Source organism: Urocitellus parryii, chromosome 15 (genome assembly GCF_045843805.1).
Source record: "Urocitellus parryii isolate mUroPar1 chromosome 15, mUroPar1.hap1, whole genome shotgun sequence".
Classification (NCBI taxonomy): Eukaryota; Metazoa; Chordata; class Mammalia; order Rodentia; family Sciuridae; genus Urocitellus; species Urocitellus parryii.
In genome coordinates this window covers 42,242,513-42,265,636 of record NC_135545.1, presented here as the reverse complement: position 1 = coordinate 42,265,636, position 23,124 = coordinate 42,242,513, and the positions used below count along the sequence as shown (strand labels likewise).

General features: G+C 49.4%; 1 protein-coding gene across 3 annotated transcripts; it reads left to right on the top strand.

Annotated features, from left to right (window-relative positions):
- Positions 1-3,085: 3,085 nt before the first annotated feature.
- On the top strand, positions 3,086-23,103 carry Zdhhc1 (zDHHC palmitoyltransferase 1). 3 transcript variants are annotated; one of them, XM_026413264.2, is made up of 12 exons: positions 3,086-3,347; positions 9,357-9,403; positions 10,759-11,001; positions 15,563-15,738; positions 17,211-17,312; positions 17,671-17,795; positions 17,895-18,053; positions 18,275-18,387; positions 21,222-21,304; positions 21,510-21,603; positions 21,740-21,818; positions 21,932-23,103. In XM_026413264.2, exons 3-12 carry the CDS (start codon positions 10,759-10,761, stop codon positions 22,213-22,215), a joined length of 1,458 nt encoding a protein of 485 aa, XP_026269049.1. In that variant the 5' UTR covers positions 3,086-3,347; positions 9,357-9,403; the 3' UTR covers positions 22,216-23,103. The 3 variants fall into 3 exon arrangements, with proteins under 3 accessions (XP_026269049.1, XP_026269047.1, XP_026269048.1); XM_026413262.2 differs by having other exon boundaries at positions 17,629-17,795; XM_026413263.2 differs by lacking the exon at positions 3,086-3,347 and adding an exon at positions 3,378-3,507 and having other exon boundaries at positions 17,629-17,795.
- The last annotated feature ends 21 nt before the right edge of the window (positions 23,104-23,124 follow it).

Here is a 23,124-nt window from a genome sequence, read left to right as displayed (position 1 = left end):
AATTCTGCCTTTATATATATAAAACACTGGTCAAAAATAAACTATTAAGTAAACAAGTGAAAGAAAGACCAGTAGATTATAGGAAGGAGAATAGGGAGAGGGAGGAGGAGATAGAGAGGAATGGGAGGAAGATGGAAATGGAATAAATCAAATTCCTTACATGTATGATTTTGTCAAAATAAATCCAGCTATTATGTATAACTATAATACACTAATAAAACAAACAAACAAACAAACAAATAAGAATGGGACTGGGGATGTAGTAGAGTGCCCCTGGGTTCAATTCCCAGTACTACAAATCAAACAAACCCGCTGTATTTGTTTCCCCTTGCTGCTGTAACCAATTACCACAAACATTAATGCCTTAAAACAATACAAATGTGTTTATTGTTGTTGTTGTTGTTTGTTTGTTTGTTTTTTGGTACCAGGGATTGAACTCAGGGACGCTTAACCATTGAGCCAAATTCCCAGCCCCTTTTTGTATTTTATTTAGAGACAGAGTTTCACTGAATTGCTTAGAGCCTTGTTAAATTGCTGAGGCTGTCTTTGAACTCATGATCTTCCTGCCTCAGCCTCCTGAGCTGCTGGGATTACAGGCATGGAACACCATGCTTGGTTCAAATGTATTATCGTATGCGTCTGGAAGTCAGAACTTTGGAATGGGTCTCACTGAGCTAAAAAGCCAACGTGACAGCAGGTTGTTTCCTTCTGGGGGATATAGGAAAGCCCATTTCCATGCCTTTCCCAGCATCTAGAACCACATGCATTCCTTGGCTCATAGCTCCTTCTTCCATCTTCAAAGTGCCTTTACTACGCTGACCTCTGTTTCCATCATCACATCTTTCTCCTACTCTTACCCCACAAGGGCCCTTGTGATTATCTTGAGCCGACTCAGATAATCCAGGGTCATCTTCCCAACTGAGATCTTTAACTTTATCTCACTGGTAAAATCTCTTTCAACTTGTAAGGTAACATACCAACAGGTTCCCAGGGATTAGGGCATGGACATTTTGGGAAGGAGGCTGTTATTCAAACTAATATCCACTTTAACAAATAAAGAAAAAGAAAGATCAGCCTGGCATCTGGGAGGAGAATGGACTGGAAATAGGTAGACTGATGTTAGGGAGACCAGACAGGTGGTTGCTGTAAAGATCAGCAAGGAAGATGCTGGTGGTCTGTCTAGGTTGGAGGGGAAGATTGGACATAGGACATGTTTCAGAGGGAGGACAGCCTGGTTTAGGGGGCTATCTGGGTTAGGTGGGCAAGAACTAGAGAGCAGATGTGGGAAGATACCTGAGTGTAGAGATGGGCTGGTGGGGTATGTGACAGTGCCCTTTGGGGGGCCCAAGGGGCAAAGCAGGTTAGTGACAAGGACAAAGAGGGCATATAGAGATGTGTTGCATCTAAGACACCCTTGGGACATCCAGGAGAGGAGCCTTAGAGGTAGATGGATCCACAGACTAGAGGGCTGTGATTCTTGGGATCCTCTCCTTTTATGGGCATACATGGACTCACCCTTCACCTTGATTTTTTTTTTAAATAAACCACACTATGTGTATTCCTTTTTTTCCCCCCCGGTGGACACATCTTTTATTTTATTTTTATGTGGTGCTGAGAATTGAACCCAGCACCCCGTGCATGCCAGGCGAGTGCGCTATCGCTTGAGCCACATCCTCAGCCCCTCACCTTGATTTTTTGAGTCACTATCTCTATTTGATCCTAAGTTTTCTCCATTTCCAGATAAGAACTAAGAAGACATCTTGTTTCTGAAGCCAGGGTAACCTTGATATTTATTCTACGTGGAGTTTGAAATATTTTTGTTTTTGTTTTTGTTTTTCTGGTGCTGGGTCTTGAACCCAGGGGCACTTAACCACTGATATATATTTATTTTGAAAAGTGTCTCGCTAAATTGCTTAGGGCTTTGTTAAGTTGCTGAGGCTGGCTTTGAACTTGAGATCCTCCTGCTTCAGCCTTCCTAGCCACTGGGATTACAGGCACGCGCCACCATGCCCAGCCTCAAGTTTGTGTTTTATCAATATTGAAAACATGAATTTAAATTATACAGAGGTTAAGTCATTTGCATGAGGGCCCTTGACTGGCTCATGACAGAGCAGGAAGAGTTATGTCACTTTCATTGCATGCTTGTGACTTAAACATTTTAGAGATACGGATGTTTTCTGTCTCTATTTGCCCATTCTGAGCAGATAGCCAACTAACCCTACTCACCATTTTGGGGCCCTAGAGATATGGAGAAGATGGCAGCAAAAGACTCATCCTGTCTTTTGAAAAGGACTGAGTTCACAGGAGGATCCATTCTGAGTGTCCCCAGAGAAAAGGAGAGGGGGAGCTTTCAGGCAGCCCAGCTCAGCAAAGAGAGGAAAGCGAGCCTCAGACCCTGGTGTCTGTTCCCTGGCAGAGCCCAGACTTGAAAATCCTCAAGGACTGAAGTCATGGTGATGTCCTTAGTATCAGAGAGGACTCATGACTGGAGGATTTTTGGTTTAGAAGAGCCCCTTGGAACGCACTGGGAAAGTGGAGTCCAGTGGAGACCAAAATTGAATTTCCCATCAACTTGGAAGATGGGGTCTCCCAGAAGGATTTATGATCTGTTTGGGGTAATAAGGAAATGAGATATTTTGCATTATTTATGCTAAACTCTTATACTTCACACTTTGTATTATGAGGTGCCTTCACTTTAAGTAGTGCAATTTATTTGTCTAGATCTGTCTGCCCCTCAACCAGTAATCTCCTGAAGGGCCAGTGCCTAGCACGTACTTTAATTAGAGGTTGCCTGGGGTCTTCCTGAAAGTGATGGTCTAAAGGTGAGAAATTGAAAAGGGGACGCGTTTGGGACAAATCAGATAGACAAATTGTGGATGGATGGTGGTGGTGGTGGTAAAGGGTTTCCTCCGAAGAAAGCTTGGGGTGGGGGAGAAAAACGGGAAATGGGCCGGCTGGGGAGCCAGGGGGTCCCTGGCAAGCCCCGCCCCGAACCGGGGTACCGGCGCTAAGTGACGCAGCGCGGTTTGGCCGCTATGGGGCGCCGTAGCCCGCTCCGTTGCCCGGGGAACGGGCCTAGCACCGGACGAGAGAGGTCCAGCCCGCCGTGTCCTGCCCGGGCGCTACAGCTAGCCTCCCCGGCCTGGAACGGGAGGAGTTGCCGGCTCAACCTCCAACCGGGATGGGGCCCCGCGCGGGGGCGCGTTGCCTCCCGGTCCAGGGGACCGCGTCTGCCGCGACGGTTTGAGGCCCGGCCGCCCCTGGGGAGGGCGGACGGCCAGGTGCGGGGCCGAACCACTGGCCTGACCTTGGCCGGGCGGATCTGGCACCGCTGCCGCCACGCGCAGGTGAGGAGCAGCCGCCGCGTCTCTCATTTTGGAGCCTGGCCTGAGCCACGGTGTCGCGCGGCTGCTGCTGCCTGGCAGGGCCCTGAGCTCACCTCGACCTGGAGCCCGCGGCCTGGGATCCATGGACCCAGCAGAACGTTGGGCTTCTAGCATTCATCAGGTCTGCAGATCAGCATTGAGCGCTCACTGTGTGCCAGGCTCTGTGCCAGGAGCGGGGCCACGGGCGGCTCCGAACAGACGCAGCCTGTTTCCAGAACCCGCAGAGTATTAAGGAGGGGGTGGGGAGCAGGCGCCAGACACATGACTAAAGTGACTTTGGATCGAGTTAAGTGCTCTGGATGTGAAATGGAGGAGGGGGTGGCCAGGGAGGGTCTATCTTAAAAGGTGACTTTTAAGTAAAGAACTGGAGGTTGGAAAGGAGCCAGCAATGTGAACAGGGGAAGGATGTTTCTGGAAGAGGGAAAAGCAAATACAAAGGTCTGGAGGCAGCAGAGTACTGATATGGAACAGAAAGGACAAGAAGAGTCCTGAACTCCCGTGGTAGGGGTTTCAATTTTATTCTAGCAGTTGGAGGAAATCGCTGAAGAATTTTGAAAAGCTCAAATTTTGAAAAGCTCAGTATGGCTATCCTAGTTCTGCCAATCTAGTTGTGCCTTCTAGAACTCTCTGGATCTCCATGTAAGGGGACATTGTTTTGCATATTGTTCATGGGAGAGAAAGTGAAGGCATCCAGGTCTGAGACCAAAGAGTAGAGAGATCTATGAGAACAATTTGAAATGATAGGATCTACCTCAAGAGTGTTTTGAGGACTGAATTAAGTGAATTCCATTGAAGCACTTAAAACCTGGCCCAGAATAAGTGTCTCTAAATGTTCCTGATGGCTATTATTATCATTGAAACACTGTAGGAGAGCAATGATGGAGGCTTGGATTAGGATGATGGCAGCAGAGAGGGTAAGAAGTGGCTTCACTTCCTTACTGAAGGAGGGCTGGATTCAGGCATAGATGAGGGGTGGTCCCTACTTTTGTGGAACTGGTGGTTCACTGTGGGAGACCTGGTCTGTAAACAGATAATCAGAAAGATGCAATAAAAAACAACAGTGGGGCTTACTTAGTTACCCAGTTTCTTCCCCCTTTTGTTTTTGTTTTTCTTACTTTGTCCTGTCGCAACTTTGTTCTTAATGACTTGATCTTGGTGGGTGTTCCCCCAGGCCTGGCTTCTACTACAATCACATGAGTTGATTTCCTGGTTAAAATCAACAACCCTTGCCTCTCTTCAATGACCTTGTTTCTGTTCCCTGTTGCTCCCTCCTTCTTGTCCCATTTCCTTCACTTAACTTGGATCCCAAACAGTTTGTAGTGGTTGCTGCAGGAGAAGGGCACAGAAATGTTTGTACACCATGTCAACTCAGAAATGATTGAGATTTCAAGCTTTTCTTGCCATAGCAACCAACTTCAGCATATTGTTTATGAGAGAGAAAGAAAGAGCCCAGCCACATCTTAGAGCAATGACTGGAGAGGTCTTTGAGAACAGCTAGAAGTTACAATTTTCTGGGAATTATGTGATATGCATCCCTTATTCAAACTATTGATATTTCTCAGAATTTTGAGGCCAGAGATTTTTCTGGCACCTGTGGGGAAGTTTAATAAGCAAAGTACTTGACCCTAAAAGTCTTTTGTATAACAACTTTTTTCACTGTAAAACAATGAGCATCATGAAACATTTTCTTTCCAGCTTCCCTTTATGGGTTAAAATTGGGCGTCTGTATAATACAGTTTTTAAATGAGCAGCTATTAGATCTTGGTGAAAATTATCTCAAAAGTGAATCCTGAGAAAAAAGTGAAAACTTGTTTAGAAATACTTGCAGAAAAATATCTCACTTAAAAAATTAGGAGAAAGAAAAGATGCTTGGGGACAAAACTTTACTGTAGAGCATTGCTTCCCTCTGGGTTATGAAGGTCAAATGAGGTTGAACTGGCCTTTGGCTGACAACTAGAACAGGGTCCTGCACAGCCACTTAGTTTGTTGTCTAGGGTCTGATTCCAGCTTTAATCAGACATCTGACAGTGCTAGGAAGTTCTGTGGCTTTTCCGCACAGTTCTGCAGCTGAGCAACTCAGAATTGCTCTTAAGAGTAAGAAAGCAGGCTGGGGATATAGCTTAGTTGATAGAGTGGTTGCCTTGCACCCCTCAAACCCCAGCAACACCCCCCCCCCAAAAAAGTAAAAAAGTACTTAACTCAAACAAGCACTCTTATTACACAGTTGTTAGGCAGGAATTCCTGGTTTGTTTGGCCTGATATAAGGCTCTGCATTATACTAGTGCATTTGGTCAACATGACAACCCAGTGGAGCCAGGAGGGGAAGAGGTGACATTTCTTAATTATTTATTATTTGACATAATAATGATAATTTGAAATAATAATTGTGTGTGTCTGGGTTACTGGGAATCAAACTCAGGGCTTTGCATATGTTAAGTATGCACTCTACCACTGAACTACACAGCCCAACTCACTTTTTTATTTTTTAAAGCAGTTAAATGCTCATGATAAAAAATTTCAAACAGTATCAAGATAAAGACAAATCTCTGGGGCTGGAGTTGTATCTCAGTAGTAGAGTGCTTACCTAGCATGTGTGAGACACTGGGTTGATCCTCAGCACCACATAAAAATAAATAAATAAAATAAAGGTATTGTGTCCATCTGCAACTAAAAATCAAATATATATTAAAAAAAAAATCAAATCTCTCTCTCAGCCCCAGCCCTTGGGCTGCTAGATCTTTCCAGAGGCTGCCCTGTATTTCATTTCTTATATTTCATCCCTAAGAGAATTTGAACATATAGAAATATAAATGTCTTTTTCCCCCTTGGTTTCTATTCACTTGGTATCTCACTCTACAACTGAACATCTTGCTTGTTTACTTAACTGTATATAAAAGATCATTTTGTCCTTTGCTTTTGATGTTGTATAGCATTTCTTTGTGGGGATATGTCATAGTATTTTATACTTGTTTCTGTCCTTTATTATAAACAACTTTGAAATGAATCTTTGTGTCTTTTGCAAGTATATATATAAGATAAATACCTAGACATGGAATGTCTGGGCTAAAGGGTATGTGTTCTCCATTTTGGTAGACAATGCCAAATTGCCTTCTAGCTACCTTTTTTGAAAAATGAGTAAAGAAGAGACCAAAAGAGATATAGATTCATGATTTATTCAGTTCCTCTATCTATGAGCAGCAGTGTAAGAAACAGAAAAAGTTTCTATCTCCAGGCCTAGCCCTCTTTCCTGAATCCAACCTACCTTTCCCCATGGGTAGCTCAGATCCCTGGACCCTCCAAGCTTCCACTTCAGTCCTGTCACTTAGAGAGAGAGAGAGAATTTTTATTTATTTCAGAGGACACAACATTTTTGTTTGCATGTGGTGCTGAGGATTGAACCCAGGCCGCACGCATGCCAGGAGAGCGCGCTACCGCTTGAGCCACATCCCCAGCCCCTGTCACTTTCTTTTCTGACCCCAGTACCCTACCCTCTTAGTTCTTTGGACTTTCCGATAACCCTTTTTAGTAGTTAAATTGATTCTGAAGTCCTCAGACATTGCCGAAATCCAGGGCTGAGACTTTGTACTTTAGCTTGTTTGTTTGGACAATACATATATTTCAGAAAAACAAGAACAGCATTTCTTTTCGTGTGTGTGTGTGTGTGTGTGTGTGTGAGAGAGAGAGAGAGAGAGAGAGAGAGAGAAAGACAGAGAGACAGAGCAGAGAGAGAGAGACAGAGAGAGAGAGAGAGAAAGAGAGTCTCTCACTGTGTTAGCTGGATGGCCAGCTCTTTTAATCAAAAATTTAAGCTGGGCATGGTGGCACATAACTGTAATCCCAGCAGCTCAGGAGGCTGAAGCAGGAGGATCTCAAGTTCAAAGCCAGCCTCAACAACTTAAGCAATTTAGCGAGACCCTGTCTCAAAATAAAAAACATAAAAAGGGCTGAGGATATAACTTAGTGGTTAAGCGCCCCTGAGTTCAATCCCGGGTACAAAAAAACAAAACAAAACAAAACAAAAAAAAAAAACCAAAAAAAAAAAAACAAAAAGTATAATCAAAATCTTGTTGGGTGCTGTGATACACACCTGTAATCCACCCCTCTCAAATTAATCAAAGTGTATATGTGTGTTACTGGGTATCGAACCAAGGAACACTCTACCACTGAGCTACATCCCCAGCCCTTTTACTTTTTTTTTTTGAAACAGAGTCTTGCTAAATTACTGAGGCTAACCTCAAACTTGTGATTCTCCTGCCTCTGCTTCCTGAGTTGCTGAGATTACAGGTGTGCTCCACCACACCCACTTTTTAAAAATTTGTTTTTTGGTACTGGAAATTGAACCCAGGGATTCTTTACTACAGAGCTATATCTCTGGTCCTTTTCATTTTATCTTGAGACAGGGTCTCTCTGAGGCTGGCCTCGAATTTCTAATCCTCCTTTTTCTATCACCAGAGAGTCTCTGGGATTACAGGTGGGCATCACCAAGCTTGGCCATGCCCAGCTTGTGTATGTGTGTGGGGGGGCATTGCTGGGGCCTCATGCATGCTAGGCAAGTGCTTTACCAATGAGCTATACCCCCACCACTTTTCTTTTGTTGTTTTAAGACAGGGTTAGTAGCTGGGATTACAGGTGAGCGCTACCATATCCAACTAATCAAAATCTTTTGGACCAAAAGAATTTGTAGTCACCAACTAACTCTGTGAGAAAAAATGTCAGCTAAGAGTTGGCTGCCCGGACTTTCAGGGCAGGCAGCATGCTTCTTGGTCAGTTTGGGTGTCTATTCCCGAGTGCTGCTGCAGCTTTGAGGGAATTCTGCCCAACAGCAGCATCCCTCATATGAAGTCTCAGATAAATGGTACCTCTCTGGGCCAATAGTACCCTGATTTGGAGTCAGAGCCTAGCCCAGGGATGTATATAGCAAGCCCTTGGCCTCAGATTGTGACCCATTTTGTCTCACAAGTTTGGGATTTAGCTAGTTGAGAGGTATCTACAGCTGCAGCTGGGCAATGGGGACATATCAGTCATATTCCTGTTTTTCCTTCTGGGAACTCCTCAGGGTACAGGGCTGTTCTGGTGTTGGAATGATAAAGGGAAAGCCAGGCTTGGGATGTAAATTCATAGGTTCCTTTCAAAGTAATTGCCCTGGTGATGGTGTCCCTGGAAAGCCAATGTGCAAGCCAGAGAGATTTGCCCCAGATGGGAACCACCCAACTCAACTATATTCATAGGTCTTGACCTGATTACCTTGCAAAGATTTGCTTTTATTTAGAATGCCAGCTCTTTGATCATCTTTGTCACCTTTGATTGCAGGTGACAAGATTAAAATGAATCCAGTATACTACTTCTTATGACAGTGTGTTCCTTGGGGCCACTGACTTAAGAAAGCAACCTCAATCAACCACATCATAAATCTTGGACATAAACCTTGTAGACTGTCAGCCACAGTCTAGAGACAGAAAGACAAACCAGAGAGCTATTTGAGGGTAATTATATTGTCTACCATTTAATGAGCATTTCTGTGTCAGGAATTTGCTTACAGTGTCATTGGTCTATATACCACTCTAGGGAGTATCCATACCCCATGCCCATTTTTCAGATGAGGAAACAGTTCTTTCAGTTAGTGGATGCAGAGTCAGGAGCCAACCTAGATATGTTTCTTCAAAGCCAGGGCTCTTTTTTCCTTGTGTGGCTTCTTATTGAAGATAGAATAAGTGTCCAGAAGACTGTACTTAAGTCCCTGAGAGAAACCTTAGGTCATTCCATTTAGCTTTGAGGTGTGACTCCTCTGAGGTGACTTCAAATACTGTCAAGCTTGGCCTGCATGATGCTGTGCACCTTGGGTGGGCTGAAGTGGCCCTATGGAATGGATTGCAGTAGAAGTATCGAAGGCAGGACAGTGTGGACCAGATGGCTTTGGGTGGGGCAGGATTTCATACCATTTATCATGCCTACATTTCCTTTTTATTTCAGATGTTTTCAAATCAGCGAACATTTACTGAGCATCTGCTACGTCCAAGGTACAGTTCCGGGGATTTGGGGGAAGACATGTGGGGGGACAAAGGTGAATGAATCACAGCATGTTAACTGCCTTTGAGGGAAGCTTGTGTATTAGGGGCAGATATATGGGGATGGCAAAGCGTTCCAAATGGCCTAGTGACAGTTCCAGTAAGGACTGAGCATAATGGCCCCTGACCCTGCTTCCTGGATGAGGGGATGCTTGCAGTGGGATCTGAAAATCAAGTCATATTTTCTTGAGCTGAAGAGTAAGAGGTGTTTCAGGCAGATGTGCTAAGATGGGGTCTGCCATATTTTTTTGCATAGTCAGATTCTGGGCCAATGGGCAGGGGCTCCCGAAAGGAGAGTCCAGTTGCCAGGATTTTGTCCCTGGCTCCTGGCCTTACCACCACGAACTCAGAGTTAGCCTCTCTTCCCAGATGCAGTGCTGCCTGCTTCTGCTGGAGTCCCATCTTGGGCCCAGAAGATAGTGGGGGGTGGGACCCTTCTGTAAGGTCAAGACCATCCCTTCCTGTCCTGCATGTCATCTTTGGACACCAGGCCAGCTATTGGGCTCAGGGAAGCAGAGCAGGGGTGGGGGATTGCTGCCACCTGGTGGTCTGGCTGTGGCCAATGCCTGGCCTTTTCTAGAGCTCCCTGAAGTGAGTCAAAGAATATTAGCCCACCTTTCTGTGTAAATCTACCACAGGACCAGATTTACCTAGAGAAACATGGTCATTTCTGCTGCAGGAAGAAACCAAAGAGGAATTTTCCCCTCTTGGGTCCTGGCTCTTCTTCCTAAGAAACCCTAGGCAGCCCTTCTGAGGCACAGGAAAGAGGTCCTGAGTTTCTAGTCCTGAAGGGATTATATGTCTGTTGAGGGGCAGAGGCCACACCCCCATCTGAGCACCCCCACTCCCTCTTTCCCTTAGAAAAGGCTAAGGGGGCCCTCTCTGAAACTTGCATTTGGACTTCAGGATGGAGATGACTAATCCTAACAGAATCAGCATGTGTTCTCATGGCTCTGGCCCCAGACTGATATTACCAGATGAGAACATGTCTTATTGGGTTTCACTTTGATGGCTGTGGAGACAGAGCACTTTGAGTAACAGGCAGCCACATTGTGTCCTGAATAAACCCTGGACCTTCCTACCTTATCTTGGTCAGACTGGGACCAGAGCCTGCTTTGGGGCTCTGGGATAGCCCTCTACTACCACCCTCTCTGCACTGCCTCCTTTTGTTGGGCTAGGATCCCAGGTTCCCTGCAGTGTGCTTGGGAGGTGCCTGTTTTCCCTGCTAAACCTGGCTGCAGGCATGGGACCCTGGGCTCCCACCTGGACCTCCTCTGGCTAATGCTGTACTCTTTCTCCCTCTGGAGATGAACATCTGCAACAAGCCTTCCAACAAGACAGCCCCTGAGAAGAGTGTGTGGACAGCACCTGCACAGGCCAACGGACCTTCCCCAGAGCTGCAAGGCCAGCGGTCCCGTCGGAATGGGTGGAGTTGGCCTCCTCACCCACTTCAGATTGTGGCCTGGTTGCTGTACCTCTTCTTTGCTGTGATCGGCTTTGGGGTCCTTGTTCCTCTCCTGCCTCACCACTGGGTGCCTGCTGGCTACGCTGTATCCTTAGGAAAGTGTGAGGCTAGTGCATGGAAGAGAAGGGACATTGGATGGATGGAAAACAGAGGCTTGAAGCTGGATCCAGAGCCTCAAGAATCACAGTGTGGGGCAGAGCAGGGCAGGCCCAGCTGCTTCCCAGCCTGATCTCCAGCCCACACCAACTCCTCCTCTGATAGGGCAAGTGGGTGGATATAAAGTACCTTAGAGCATTGAAACCCCTTAACAGAAGGGTCTTATCACCTGCAGTGTCACAGGAGCCATCAGAGGAGAGAGCATTAGAGCTTCTTCAGGTTGATTGTGCCCAGAGCTAAACAGATAGCATATTGGGGAGTAATTATTCTATTTCTCAAAGAGTTTGTCATGGTAGAATTCTTTTACATTGTAAGTTTCCTAGTATATTTAAAATGTGGTTTTATTTACGGGCAGATTATTATGTTGTTCCCAGAATTTTTTACAAACTCACTGATTTTGTAATTCAGACCCTTTTTAGGGTGAGAGTGAATGTGACAAGAGGTGGCATAGAGATACCCTAAAAGCTCTTAGGAATAGTGACAAACATGGACTTGACTGGGCCTAGTGTGACTGCCCCAGCCCTGGCCACAACACCCAGGAGTTGTAAGGCTGAGGGCCTCTATGTGCCCTGTTGGGAGTTCCTAGGGGAATGTCCTGCTGTGTGCTAGAACAAAGAATCCTGGGAGAAGAAGACCAGAGCAAACTTGAGAGCCTGGGGCATACTCAATGGCCAAGTATGGTCCCAGCTTAACCCCTTCAGGTCTGCACATGACTGAGCAGCTTCTCAGCTTCTCTAGCTTTGGGTCTCAGCCTCCTCTGACTTGTAGGAAGGGTGATCCTTGCTTCCTGCAGGTGGGTGGGGACGAGGAGCACATTAGGATGGGTGTGAGCACCAGAAGGCATGAACCATAAGGAGAGCATGCGCTCTTGGGAGACTGCAGAGCCCTAGGCTGGTGTGTGACAAGGTTCAAGGGCAGGTGAGTGAAGGACTCTAGAAAAGATTGTCATCCTCAGACACCAGCAGTGTCATTGGGGTCTCCCTGGTTCACTAGAGTGCAAAGTTGTCAGCTATATGAATGGAAAGCTGACCTTTCCTTGAGGTGATCAACAGGCCTTAGTGCAGTTAGGTGGAATGCTTTGTGGGACATTCCTCCTAAGGTCTAGAGTGGATACATCCCCCACTCAGGTTTACCTGGATTTCTGCTGTCAAGGTACCTGGGAAACCAGATGAATAACCATGGTTTGGAGTGAGCAGAATCAGAAAATAACAATAAACAAAAAAGTAACTAAAATTTATTGAGCAATTATAGGTGCCAGGTACTGTCAGCCATTTTACATGGGTCATCTTATTCCTCATAATAATCCTGTAAGGAAGGTATTCTCCCCATTTTACTAATGAAGAACTGGGGCTCAGAGAGAATAAGTGACTTCCTGAGGTCACTGGTATCCAGTGAGGCCAGAAGGGCTGTTCGGCAGTCTGACTGAGGAAGTGGGATCATCTGAGGGTTTGGTCTTACCCACATTCACTGTCCATCCACTTGGGTTATGTAGCAGCTCCCAAAGTCACCTGGTTAGGCACCTGACCAGGGCTTCCATCAAAAGCCTCCTTCTTTTGCAGACTCTCTCAAGTCCCTGAGGAATGAGATAGGGTAGTGGTATGTATCAAGGACCCACTGTGGGCCTGGAACTGGCCTGAGCCCAAGAAATGCAAAGATGAGCACTGAGTGCTCAGCTGCCAACTGGAGGAAAGGCTAGTAGGTTGGACGTGGTGGTCACACCACATTGTAAATATGGGGTAGGAGCTCAGAAAGCAGACTGGAAGCAGAAGAAGGGCACCTATACTGGCCTCACACATCTAGAAATGCACTTACTGCTCCCCCTTCCCATATATAGCCTCTCCCAATATGCTTTGGGCTCCTCCCCCTTCCTCTGATACTGATATCATCAGTCACCAAGTCCTATTGATTTCACCTTCTTTTTAAAAAATGTGTTGTTTTTAGTTATACAAGACAGTACAATGTATTTTGATAATATTATATATACATGGAGTGTAGCTTCCCATTCTTGTGGTCGTACATGATGTGGAGTTACACTGGTCATGTATTCATATATGAGATTTCATCTCCTTAATAGCTATCAAACTTATCCTTTCTCCTCACTGCCATCGGTCTTCCTCTCTGGCCTATTTTCTTTCCAAGCAATGCCTCCTGCATGCCCTCACTCCTGTAGCCATAGTGTTCTTAAAAAAAAAAAAAATGGTAACAATTCCATCTCAAAAACCTCTAGTGGTTTTTTCCTATCTAAGAAATGAGGTTCAAGATCTTTATATAGCCTTCAAGCCTCTCCATCTCTGGACTCTGCCTGTCCCCCTGGCTGCTTCTTATATTATTCCCCCTGTTCTCTGTTTTGACAACACTGGAAGCCCCCTTGCCTCTTTGCCTACCCCCCAGCACTCAGCTGAGTCAGAGGTCAAGAATTAGTAGCCTATGGCCAATCTGATTTCGTAAAAACTGAAGGATAATTAATACAAACAAAATACTCAGCTCTTATTCACAGGTGTATTTGAAAATTATTTATTTCCTTAACATTTAAATATTGAGAGATCTCACATAAAACTCCAGATTTCTAGTTCCTTTGGAAAAGCCAGAATTTGGCAACACAGACCCTCCTTCTTGTGTGGCAGCTCTGAACTGGGACCACATATCAGCTACCCCTCTCATTGACACCTTGCATGTTCCCAGCAGCCTCAGTACCCAGTAGGCCCCCTTTCCTCCTTACCTTACCTCACCATCAAGGGCCCTGTTGTCCATTCTTCTCCATGTCTCAACTGAGACCGTACTTCCTTGGGGAAGCCTTCCAGAATCTTTCAGACTAGATGGGGGCTCTCAGTTACAAACACACTCTCCTGTGGACTTTCTTCATTTAATTAGCCTGTTATTTGATTAATATCTGCATTTCCCACCAGATTGTAGGCTCCTCGGGGCTGGGAACCAAGTCTGTTTAGCCCCTGTCATATTCCTCAGTGCCTGGCATAAAGATCTCAGAAAACAGTTGAATGAATGAACCAGAGGGTGGGCAGCAGAAGTGCTAGAGCAGGCAGGAAGTTTAATGTTTGACCATGCATTGAGTATTTAAAAGAGGCTCATATGGTGAGATGCTGTGGTTGGTGGTACTGGAGAGGTTTGGGAGGAGCCAGAGCAAAAGGGACCTTTGCCCTGAGCTGAGGCATGAACTTCATCTGGAGAGCCCTTGAGAGGGCCTAAGGCTTAAGCTTTTAAAAGCTCACTGTGACCATGTGAAGGGAACTCTCAAGGGAACACAGACAGGAGGGGCAGAGTCAGGAGGCTCTTGAGTGACCCAGGCAAGTGGTAAAAACCTGACCATGGCAGTGACCATAGGGATAGAGGTCAGTGGTAGCCAGGAGTTGCCTCAGCTATGGTATAGCACATTAGGGTGGAACTTGGCATTTGGCTACTGGGAGGGAGAGGAAAGGAATTTGGACAGCTGATAGTGAAAGATGGAGGAGAATTATGATGAATCTATATGATGGAGGGATGATATCTGGTCACCAAGAGAATGGATAGAGGTTCACAGGTGAGGAGATGGAAGAAGGAAGGGTAGGTAGATGACTATATGAGTGGAATCTTATTGGTTAATTTTTACAGTTAGACAAGTTGACAGCATACTCATCTCCTGAATTTCTCTCAGTTACTAAGTAGATAGGCCCTGGGACAGATATGTTTCAGCTCCAGGAGTTAGCCATTCTGCCCCTGGGCAGGCCCTGAACATGTCAGGCCATCCCAAACACTCATCCCAAGTCTCTAAGAGCCTGGTCCCCCTATCTGCAAGTGGTTCTCCACCTGGTCCGACTGCTGAAAGGGAATGGCTGCTTCTGTCTTGGAGCTGACTCCCTGTGAAAGCAAGATAAACAAGTTCAGAACTTAAAATTTATTTATTTGCTTGCTTGTTTGTTTTTTGGTCCCAGGGATTGAACTCAGGGGCACTTAACCACTGAGCCACATCCCAGCCCTTTTTATATTTTATTTAGAGACAGGGTCTTGTTAAGTTGCTTCAGGCCTCATTAAGTTGCTGAGATTGGCTTTAGACTTGAGATCCTCCTGCCTCAGTCTCCTGAGCTTCTGGGATTACAGGCATGTGCCACTGTGCCTGGCAGAACTTGAACTTTCGGTCCCTGGACCTTCAGACCTTCTTTCATCTCACTTCATCATCTGGAATCTGAAACTAGAAAGAAACTGGCCTGAGTTCAGACCAGTCAGGACTTACCAGGGCCTGGAGTGGTAAGGCCCCTGGGTTAGGCCCTGGGTGGCAGCAGGAAGCAGTGGCCCCTCTCCTCTATTTGGGGCCCATGGGTCCACTGAAGAGGGCTGACGAGGAGGTTCCTAGAGAGCTGGAGGCAGGAGGTGTCACAGGAGCTCTCTGCATAAAGGTATTTAATATGGGGCGGGGGAGAGAAGTTTTCTGGCTACAGGATGTGGGCAGGGCTTCCAGCCAGCAGAGTGTGGAGTGAGTCTTTAACCTGTTGGGCCAGTGCATGGGTGTCATCTTTGCTGGTCACCTCGTGGTGCACCTGACTGCAGTCTCCATCGATCCAGCAGATGCCAATGTACGGGACAAAAGCTATGCAGGACCCCTGCCCATCTTCAACCGCAGCCAACATGCACATGTCATCGAAGATCTGCACTGCAACCTGTGCGACGTGGACGTGTGAGTTCATGTGTATGGATGTGAGTGTGTGGACCACATGTGTGCCTGGGGGCCTGCCAGTGGGATACTGGATGGAGAGGGGCATGCGAGGCCTTCACATTCAATCTCATGCCTCAGCACCCTCATTTTTCTCATAGACAAAAGTCTTGATGGAATGACTGAGAACTGGTGGGAAAGTGAGAAGAGGTGATTGAATAAATGAGTTATAGAATTTCTGACGGTTCAAGTAGGAAACATTCGGCACTGCTACTGCCACAAATGACTAACTTTGCCTGTTAAATCCCCTGCTTTATAAACACCCAGAAGGGACAGGAGGAAAGTCAATGCTTGAGTGCGCTGGGCCATGCGCTGTGTAGAGGCCCCCTACCAAGTATGCAGCAGCTTTCTCCCTTCACAGAGGCAAAAAGAACCTATCACTCAGAAAGCTAGGAGGTTGCTCTGAAGTCACATAGCTACTGAACAACAGAGCCAGGGTTACAACCCTGGTTGCCTGGCCCCTGAGCAGATTCTGTTAACCTTTGGTTACTCATGAGGAATAACCCAAAGATGCCAAGAAACTTGCTCCAAGTCACACGGCTAGTGAGGAGAGGGGTCAGAATGTGGAGCACCCATTCACCCTCTAGGGCCCATCCCTCTCCTCCCCTTCTGGGTCTTTCTAGTCTCCCAGCCTTATATGGGGGATGAAGGATGGGGTATTATCCACAGCAAGCTTCACATTTGAAATCTGAAGACCTAGACAGCCTATTAAAAGTGGTCTGTCCACGGGAACCAGAAAGCCCACAACATGAAGGTGCTGAGGACTTGGGCACTAGGCCATCCTGTCATTCCTTACCAACCAGTCGGTGTAAGCCACTAAGAAGTGGCTCTGGTGCTCTTCCATTTTAGGGGCTGACTCTTCCACATTCCCTTTGGCATTTGCTGGTGCCTGCTGGGGATGGGACACTCCCACTTGCATCCTAATGTAGCCTCTCCTCCTCTGACCCCTGCCATGAGCTCCCTTAATGCCCACACAGCTGGCAGCTTGTTCCTCTTCTTTTGGCTCCCTTTCTATTAGTCCACACAGACTGAGGTTTTCTAGAAGAATGCCCGTATAAAGCCCCTCCTGCAGTGTCAGGGAAAGGGATCCAAAAATGGCATTTTAATGAAGAGCAGTGCAGGCCCTAGGCCTAGCAGCCTGCTCACTGCTGTTCTGGATCTCACACTTGCATCATCTGGCCTGGTGAGCCTTCCCTGAGCAGGATCCCATAATGGAGCCCCTCCTTCCTTTCTCCTGGTCCCTCAGCGTCGCCTCTAGAAGTCTCACCCTGCAGATCCACAAGAGGGCGCGCGTGCTCCTCTGCCAGGCGGGTAATTGGGCTCCGGGCCGGTGCTGGGGGTCATTACACCCACTGTACTTGAGTGGGCCACGAAGGGCAAGGGCCAGGGTCCGCCCCTGGGGGGTCGATAAACCACGCGGTGCCTTCCACCCGCAGGAGTGCACGCTCTAAGCACTGCAGTGCTTGCAACAAATGCGTGTGTGGTTTTGATCACCACTGCAAGTGGCTCAACAACTGCGTTGGCGAGAGGAACTACCGGTGAGACACCCTGGGCATGGGGATACCCCTGTCGGTGTGAGCCTCTGGCCTTGTAGCCTGCTTGTAAGAAGGGGTGGGAGAGGGGGACCTAGGCTCCTCTTTGAGAGTGGTGCTCTTGGGGTGTGGCTGGAACGTGTAAGGATGGGCTTGGGGTCTTCCACCTTGCTGGCCTGGTTAAAGGTGGGAAGCCTGAAAAGAGGCTACTCATCTTCAGCTTTGTCCTGTGATTTTGGCTTCTGAGTAGTTGGGGCTGTGAGGTCAGGGGCCAGGCTCCCATTTCAGCCTGGGCCCTTCTGAACTCTTGGCCCTTACTAAGCTGGAGCTCTGGGGTGCTGACAGCTGCCCATGGCTGGGCCAGGCTCTTTCTACACAGTGTGGCATCTGCTTTACTGGGTGTCCTGCTCCTGGTGCTGGTGGCCACTTATGTTTTTGTGGAGTTCTTTGTCAACCCCATGCGGCTGCGTACCAACCAACACTTTGAAGGTCAGTTTGGGTTCCAGGCTTACATCCCCACCATCCCCAGGGTCTTTTCTGGTGACTGGTTTCAGACCTGGCTGAGCACAGTGTGCCTGTGCCTTGCAGTCCTGAAGAATCACACCGATGTGTGGTTTGTGTTCTTGCCTGCTGCCCCTGTGGAGACCCAGGCTCCTGCCATTCTGGCCCTGGCTGCCCTACTCATCCTTCTTGGCCTGCTGTCCACAGCCCTGCTTGGCCACCTGCTCTGCTTCCACATTTACCTCAGTAAGTGCTGTCTTACTTATCTCCCCACCACCTGCCTAGACTACAGGGTGGTACCTCCTTGAACTGTAGGGCCCTGAAATCATGCCCCTCACCAGTGCTGGCTCTTCTACCCATGGCTTAGGCTATATGGGGACAGAAGTTCAGTGGGGGACTAGGTGCCTTCCCTCCCCATTTATGAGCTCCAGGGTCTCCTTTCCACTGCTGAACCCTCTTCTCTCCAGTGTGGCACAAGCTCACCACCTATGAGTACATCGTGCAGCACCGCCCACCACAGGAGGCAAAAGGGGCCCACAGGAAGCTTGAATCATGTCACCCCAAGATGCGACCAATTCAGGTATATAGCTGGCCTGCTGAAGGGGTCAGAGATGGGCCTGGGTGAGTGGGGCTGGACTGTGCAGTGAAAGCCAATGAGTATACAGGGCAAGGCAATTCTGCAAGCCTGGAACAACAGTCAGAATATGGGATGCTGGGGCAGAAAGGCATATCTTGTACTAGGTACAAACATGCCACCAGTACAGCCAGAGGAAACTCTGCATGTCTGTGGCCCTTGTGTGTACCTGTCCAGGCTCCAGGCATGTGCTGCAGAGAGCAGAATGTGGAGCCTAGATGCAGGCAGGTCAGGGCTACAGAATAGAGAGAGGGATGGACCAATGACTGGTTCAGCAGCTGGGTGGCCAGGGTGGATCCTCAGTTCTCTCCATCTGTGATCTTGAGCCCTTATACCCATTACTCTATTTTATCCTTTGAACAGCCCATTTTTATCCTTTGAACTGTCACCAACCTTTGGTGCAAATGAGCACATTTAGGCCTAGAAAAGTTAAACAGAAGCTGGGGCTGGGAAGATTTAAGGCCTCTGCACACTGAAGCAGGAACCCTCCAGCCTAGGCTCTGGTCTGGCCCGCCCAGCCAGCCCAGCTGCTGATGAGCCTATCACCATTCCCACGCCCATGGTTTCCTGAGGTCAGCAACTGGGGGTGGAGGTGGTCCAATCCTCAGAGCCCTGAGGGACTGGGGGGGAAGGGGGCCCAGGCAGGCTTTACTGGGAAGGCTGAGCCCTAGATCCCCAATTCTCATGGCAACTGGACACAAACACAGGCTGGTGGGCGGGTTGGAAGAGCACTTGGGACCCACCTCCCTTGTTCTCATTGCTGGGGCTGAACTCTGCCTGTGGGCCAGGATGGGGAAGTGCTGGCAATTGGTGGAGAACCCCTGCATATCACTGTATGCTTGCCCTGGTGCTGGGTAAACACAGTGGCAGCCATTCTGAGGAGTGGGCATCATCCCCATCCCCACATCACAGAAGAGACTGAGGCTCAGAGAAGCCAGCAAGAAACTTTCTCAAAGCTTGTGGCTCTGCCCATTGAGGGAGTGCTGGTCCTGGGGTGCTCAGAATCCAGGGCCCTTTACCCTCACCCTGCTTAGGCTTTGGGCCCAAATGTGGCAGCAGTGGACACATAATTTCTATTCTTTTCATCTACAAAGGAGTTGAGGGAGGCCTACCCAATAGGAGCTGGGTGCATGTCCCCTCTTACAAAAGAGAGCTGAGATGTTATTGTACCATTTGGGAATACACAAATGTTTCAGGGTTTCTGAGAGAGCATCCTGAGGGACAGCTTTGAGAAAAGGGAGATTAGAGTGGGTATGCCCTGGATCCTCTCCCATCCCATCTCAGGTTGGGTATGCCCTGGATCCTCTCCCATCCATCCCAGGTTGGGTATGCCCTGGATCCTCTCCCATCCCATCCCAGGGGTCCTAGGGCAGGCTTTGCCCCTCTCTGCTGGACGCTGGAGGGGGCTGAGTCCGCACTGGGGGAGGGGAAATATGTGCAGGAAATGCGATGAGGCAGCACACAATTATAATCCCAGTTACCCTGGGGGCTAAAGCAGGAGGAGTGAGCGTTCCAGGTCAGCCTGGGCAGCTTGGGAAGACCCCTCTCAAGATACCAAAAATATTGGAGAAGACTACCTTAAGGCCCCAGTCCCTGTGACTGGCCTCTGACCCCTTACCCAGGGCTCCTTTGATTAGTCAGGCACCTCCGCACCTCTCAGCCCGTCAGCAGTTGGGTGCAGCACTTGCCTGGGGCCTCTGTCTTTGCACCTGTGCAGCCAGCCGCTGCTGACTGGGCTCTGTCCTCTGTCCCCCAGATCTGCCAGGGCTCCTGCAGGCAGTCTTCCCACCCCCACCCAGCAGGAATGCGGGAGGGGCTCCTCTCTGGAGCCGTTGCCCCTAAACATAGGCTTGTTTTAGAGACAGAGTTACAGTGTCTCTGCATTAGTCAGGACGCCTCGGTATCCGTGGAAACGGCTGCGATCCAGTGACAGCTGTCCGGGTGCTCTTCTGCTGGCGGCCATGCCCCCCTCCCCTTCACTCTTCACACCACGCCCTTCCTGGCTGGCTTTTGTTTCCTTACCTGCAGTCCTGGCGGACTTAACTTGGGGGCGTGCCGCATGCTGGGGTGCGGGCCTGGCGGCTCTGGTAACCTCAAGGTCTCTTCGATTTGGGAGGTTGCGTCTTCCACCCCAGAGTAGTTGTGAGGACCACAACTGGCGCCGGATGGGGGCTGCGGCACCTATTGCATTTCCCTCTCCGGGTAGGGGCCTTGGAGAACACGCGCTCACAAGCCCTCTTGCCAGCAGCCGGAATTACGGAATTTTGGCTGGAACTCTGTGCAAAAGGGGCGTCCGCAGGACTCCGCTGCGCGGAAGCTGGCGGGTCGCGCACACGACCTCGGTGCACACTGCGGCCTGTGAACAGCTGCATGGTCTCTCAGCCAGGGAAAGAATCCGCTCAGAGGCTGGAGCTCTGGGTGGGGCCAGGAACAGGAGGGGGCAGCTCTGAGCACCTCTTGCTTACAAGTCCCTTGGCTGAGCAGCTCTAGCCTGGGTGTATTGGACCCATGAGACTGGAACCTTCCTGGAGAAGGTGCAGTTTGACTAGATGAAATGACACCTGGAGATGACCTAAGATCCAGAAAGGGGTGTTTTAAGCCTCACCTTGCAGCGGGGTTTTCACAGCACATCTGGGAGCCTGAAAAACAGCCCTAGATTCCTGGGGGTGAGGCCAGGGACCCTTCACAGAGGCCAGTGAGGGCTTCTGCTCTTGGGGACTGTGTGGGCTCATGTTTTTGGAGTCCCTGGATCCAGTCTTCCTAACATCCACCTTCCCCAGGAGATGGAGTTCTACCTGAGGACCTTCAGCCATGTACGCCCAGAGCCCCCTGGCCAGGCCAGGCCTGCTGCAATAGATGCAAAGTGAGTGCCACCTGGGCATCTCCCGTTTGTATGGCAGGGCCATCAGAGGTGGGAGAAAGGGGTAGGCCAAGGCATAGGTGTGTTTCTAGTCCAGCATGGCCTAGGATGGATCGGTGCCCTTCTCTTCCCTGTGCTGGGAAGGGACCTCTACCTGGGAGGGATTTCAGAAATAGCTCCCAGAACTTGCCCTTCCACTTTCCCTCAGTCCCTCCAGGTTTCTTGCCACGGGAGGCCCAGTGGAACCTCCTCCGCCCTCCTCCTCAGACACGCTGGCCCTGCCTCCCAGGATCCGACCCCAGGTAGGAGGCACTGGGCTTGGCACTCTGTCCAGGTGGAAGGACAAGAAAAAGAAGCCTCCACCATACTGCAGCTTCTGCTGCCTTTGGCAATGTGGGGGTCTGGGGAAACAGCCCTCAAACTTCCCTGTCTCTGCAGAAAAAGAGGAAGCGGCGCATGTATAAGGTGCCGAGGTCTGGGATCTTGGACCGGGAGACCCAGCTGCCCAGGCTTCGGGGTGAGTGCCCCACCCTTTCCGGGTTCTGCTGCTGTGGGGACGGGGCTCCGAGGGAAGGAAGGGCTGAGCCGGGAGCATCAGTCCCTAGTCTCACGCTCCTCTCCATTGTGCAGGGCTCCGGGGCCCAGGCCGCAGCTCCAGCTCATCGACTGATTCTTCCGGTGCCAGCCCAGTGCACGCCGCCGGTCCTGCAGGCGCCTACCACTCGGCGTCAGCAGAGTCTATGGACGAGATTCCAGTGGCTCAGACGCGCCTGGGCAGCGCCGCCCTGGCGGCCCCGGCGGGCAGGGGCCGAGAGACAGGGCTGGCGCTGCAGGCTCGTGCACCGGCGGTTTTCGTGAGCCTAAGCAGCGGCGAGCCCGGGACACCGGGAGGCCGGGAGGGAGGCCTGAATTAGTCTCACCGAGAGGTAGGAGGGCCGAGGAGGAGCGGCCGGCCCAACTCTCTATGCAACACCACATTTTCGCCGCACCGAGTGCACTTTAGGGGCCTGGACGGCCGGCGGGATCGGCCTTGCTCCCTGCGACTCAGCAATATTAGTCCCACCGGCCCCGATGCTCCAATAAACTTTTTTATGCTTTTGCGGACTAAGTGCTTACTTTTCCAATGACCAGGGCCATGGGCCTTCTGGGAGTCGGACCATTGCCACTGCTTGGAGGCAGAGGATGGTTTGTCTAGTTGCCAAATGGAGGCGCGCGAGGATCCAAGGCGCTCAATTCGGGGATTAAGATTAGGAGAGGCCCTGGAAGGCTACCAGAACGACGTTCTGTTTTGCACGTGGGAGACCTGGGTAAGCAGCCTTTGGGCTCCAGAGGTAGCAGCTGGAGTAGAGGCTGCGAGGCCAAGACCATGGCAAGATGTGAGTGAAAGGAGGCGGCCGACTTCGGAGAACCAAGAGCTTTCTCCCCGCGGCCGGATCGTGGGCCGAGCATGGCATTCTAGGACAGGGCAAACGTGATCCGCTCATTATCGTTTTCCTCGGTGCTCTGTAAACTGGACCCTACCCGAGAGAAGACGGAGTTGTGACCGGGATGCCACACAGTGAATAGCTGTGATCTTGAGTCAGCAGTAGACTCCAGTCACCGAGGGAAGGGGAACTTCCTATTGTTTGCCCCACCCTGCTTCAGCTCCCAAACGGCCTCGAGTTGTCGCTCTGCAGAGCTGGATCTCCAATGGATGTTGGGGGCCTGTTTGAACTTTGGGCGGAGCTCAGGATAGGGGGCTGTTTTCCTATTATGGGGACTATTGGAGGACATCCAGAAGTACAGATGACTGCTCTCGGCTCCCGAAGACCGCGGAGCTGTGG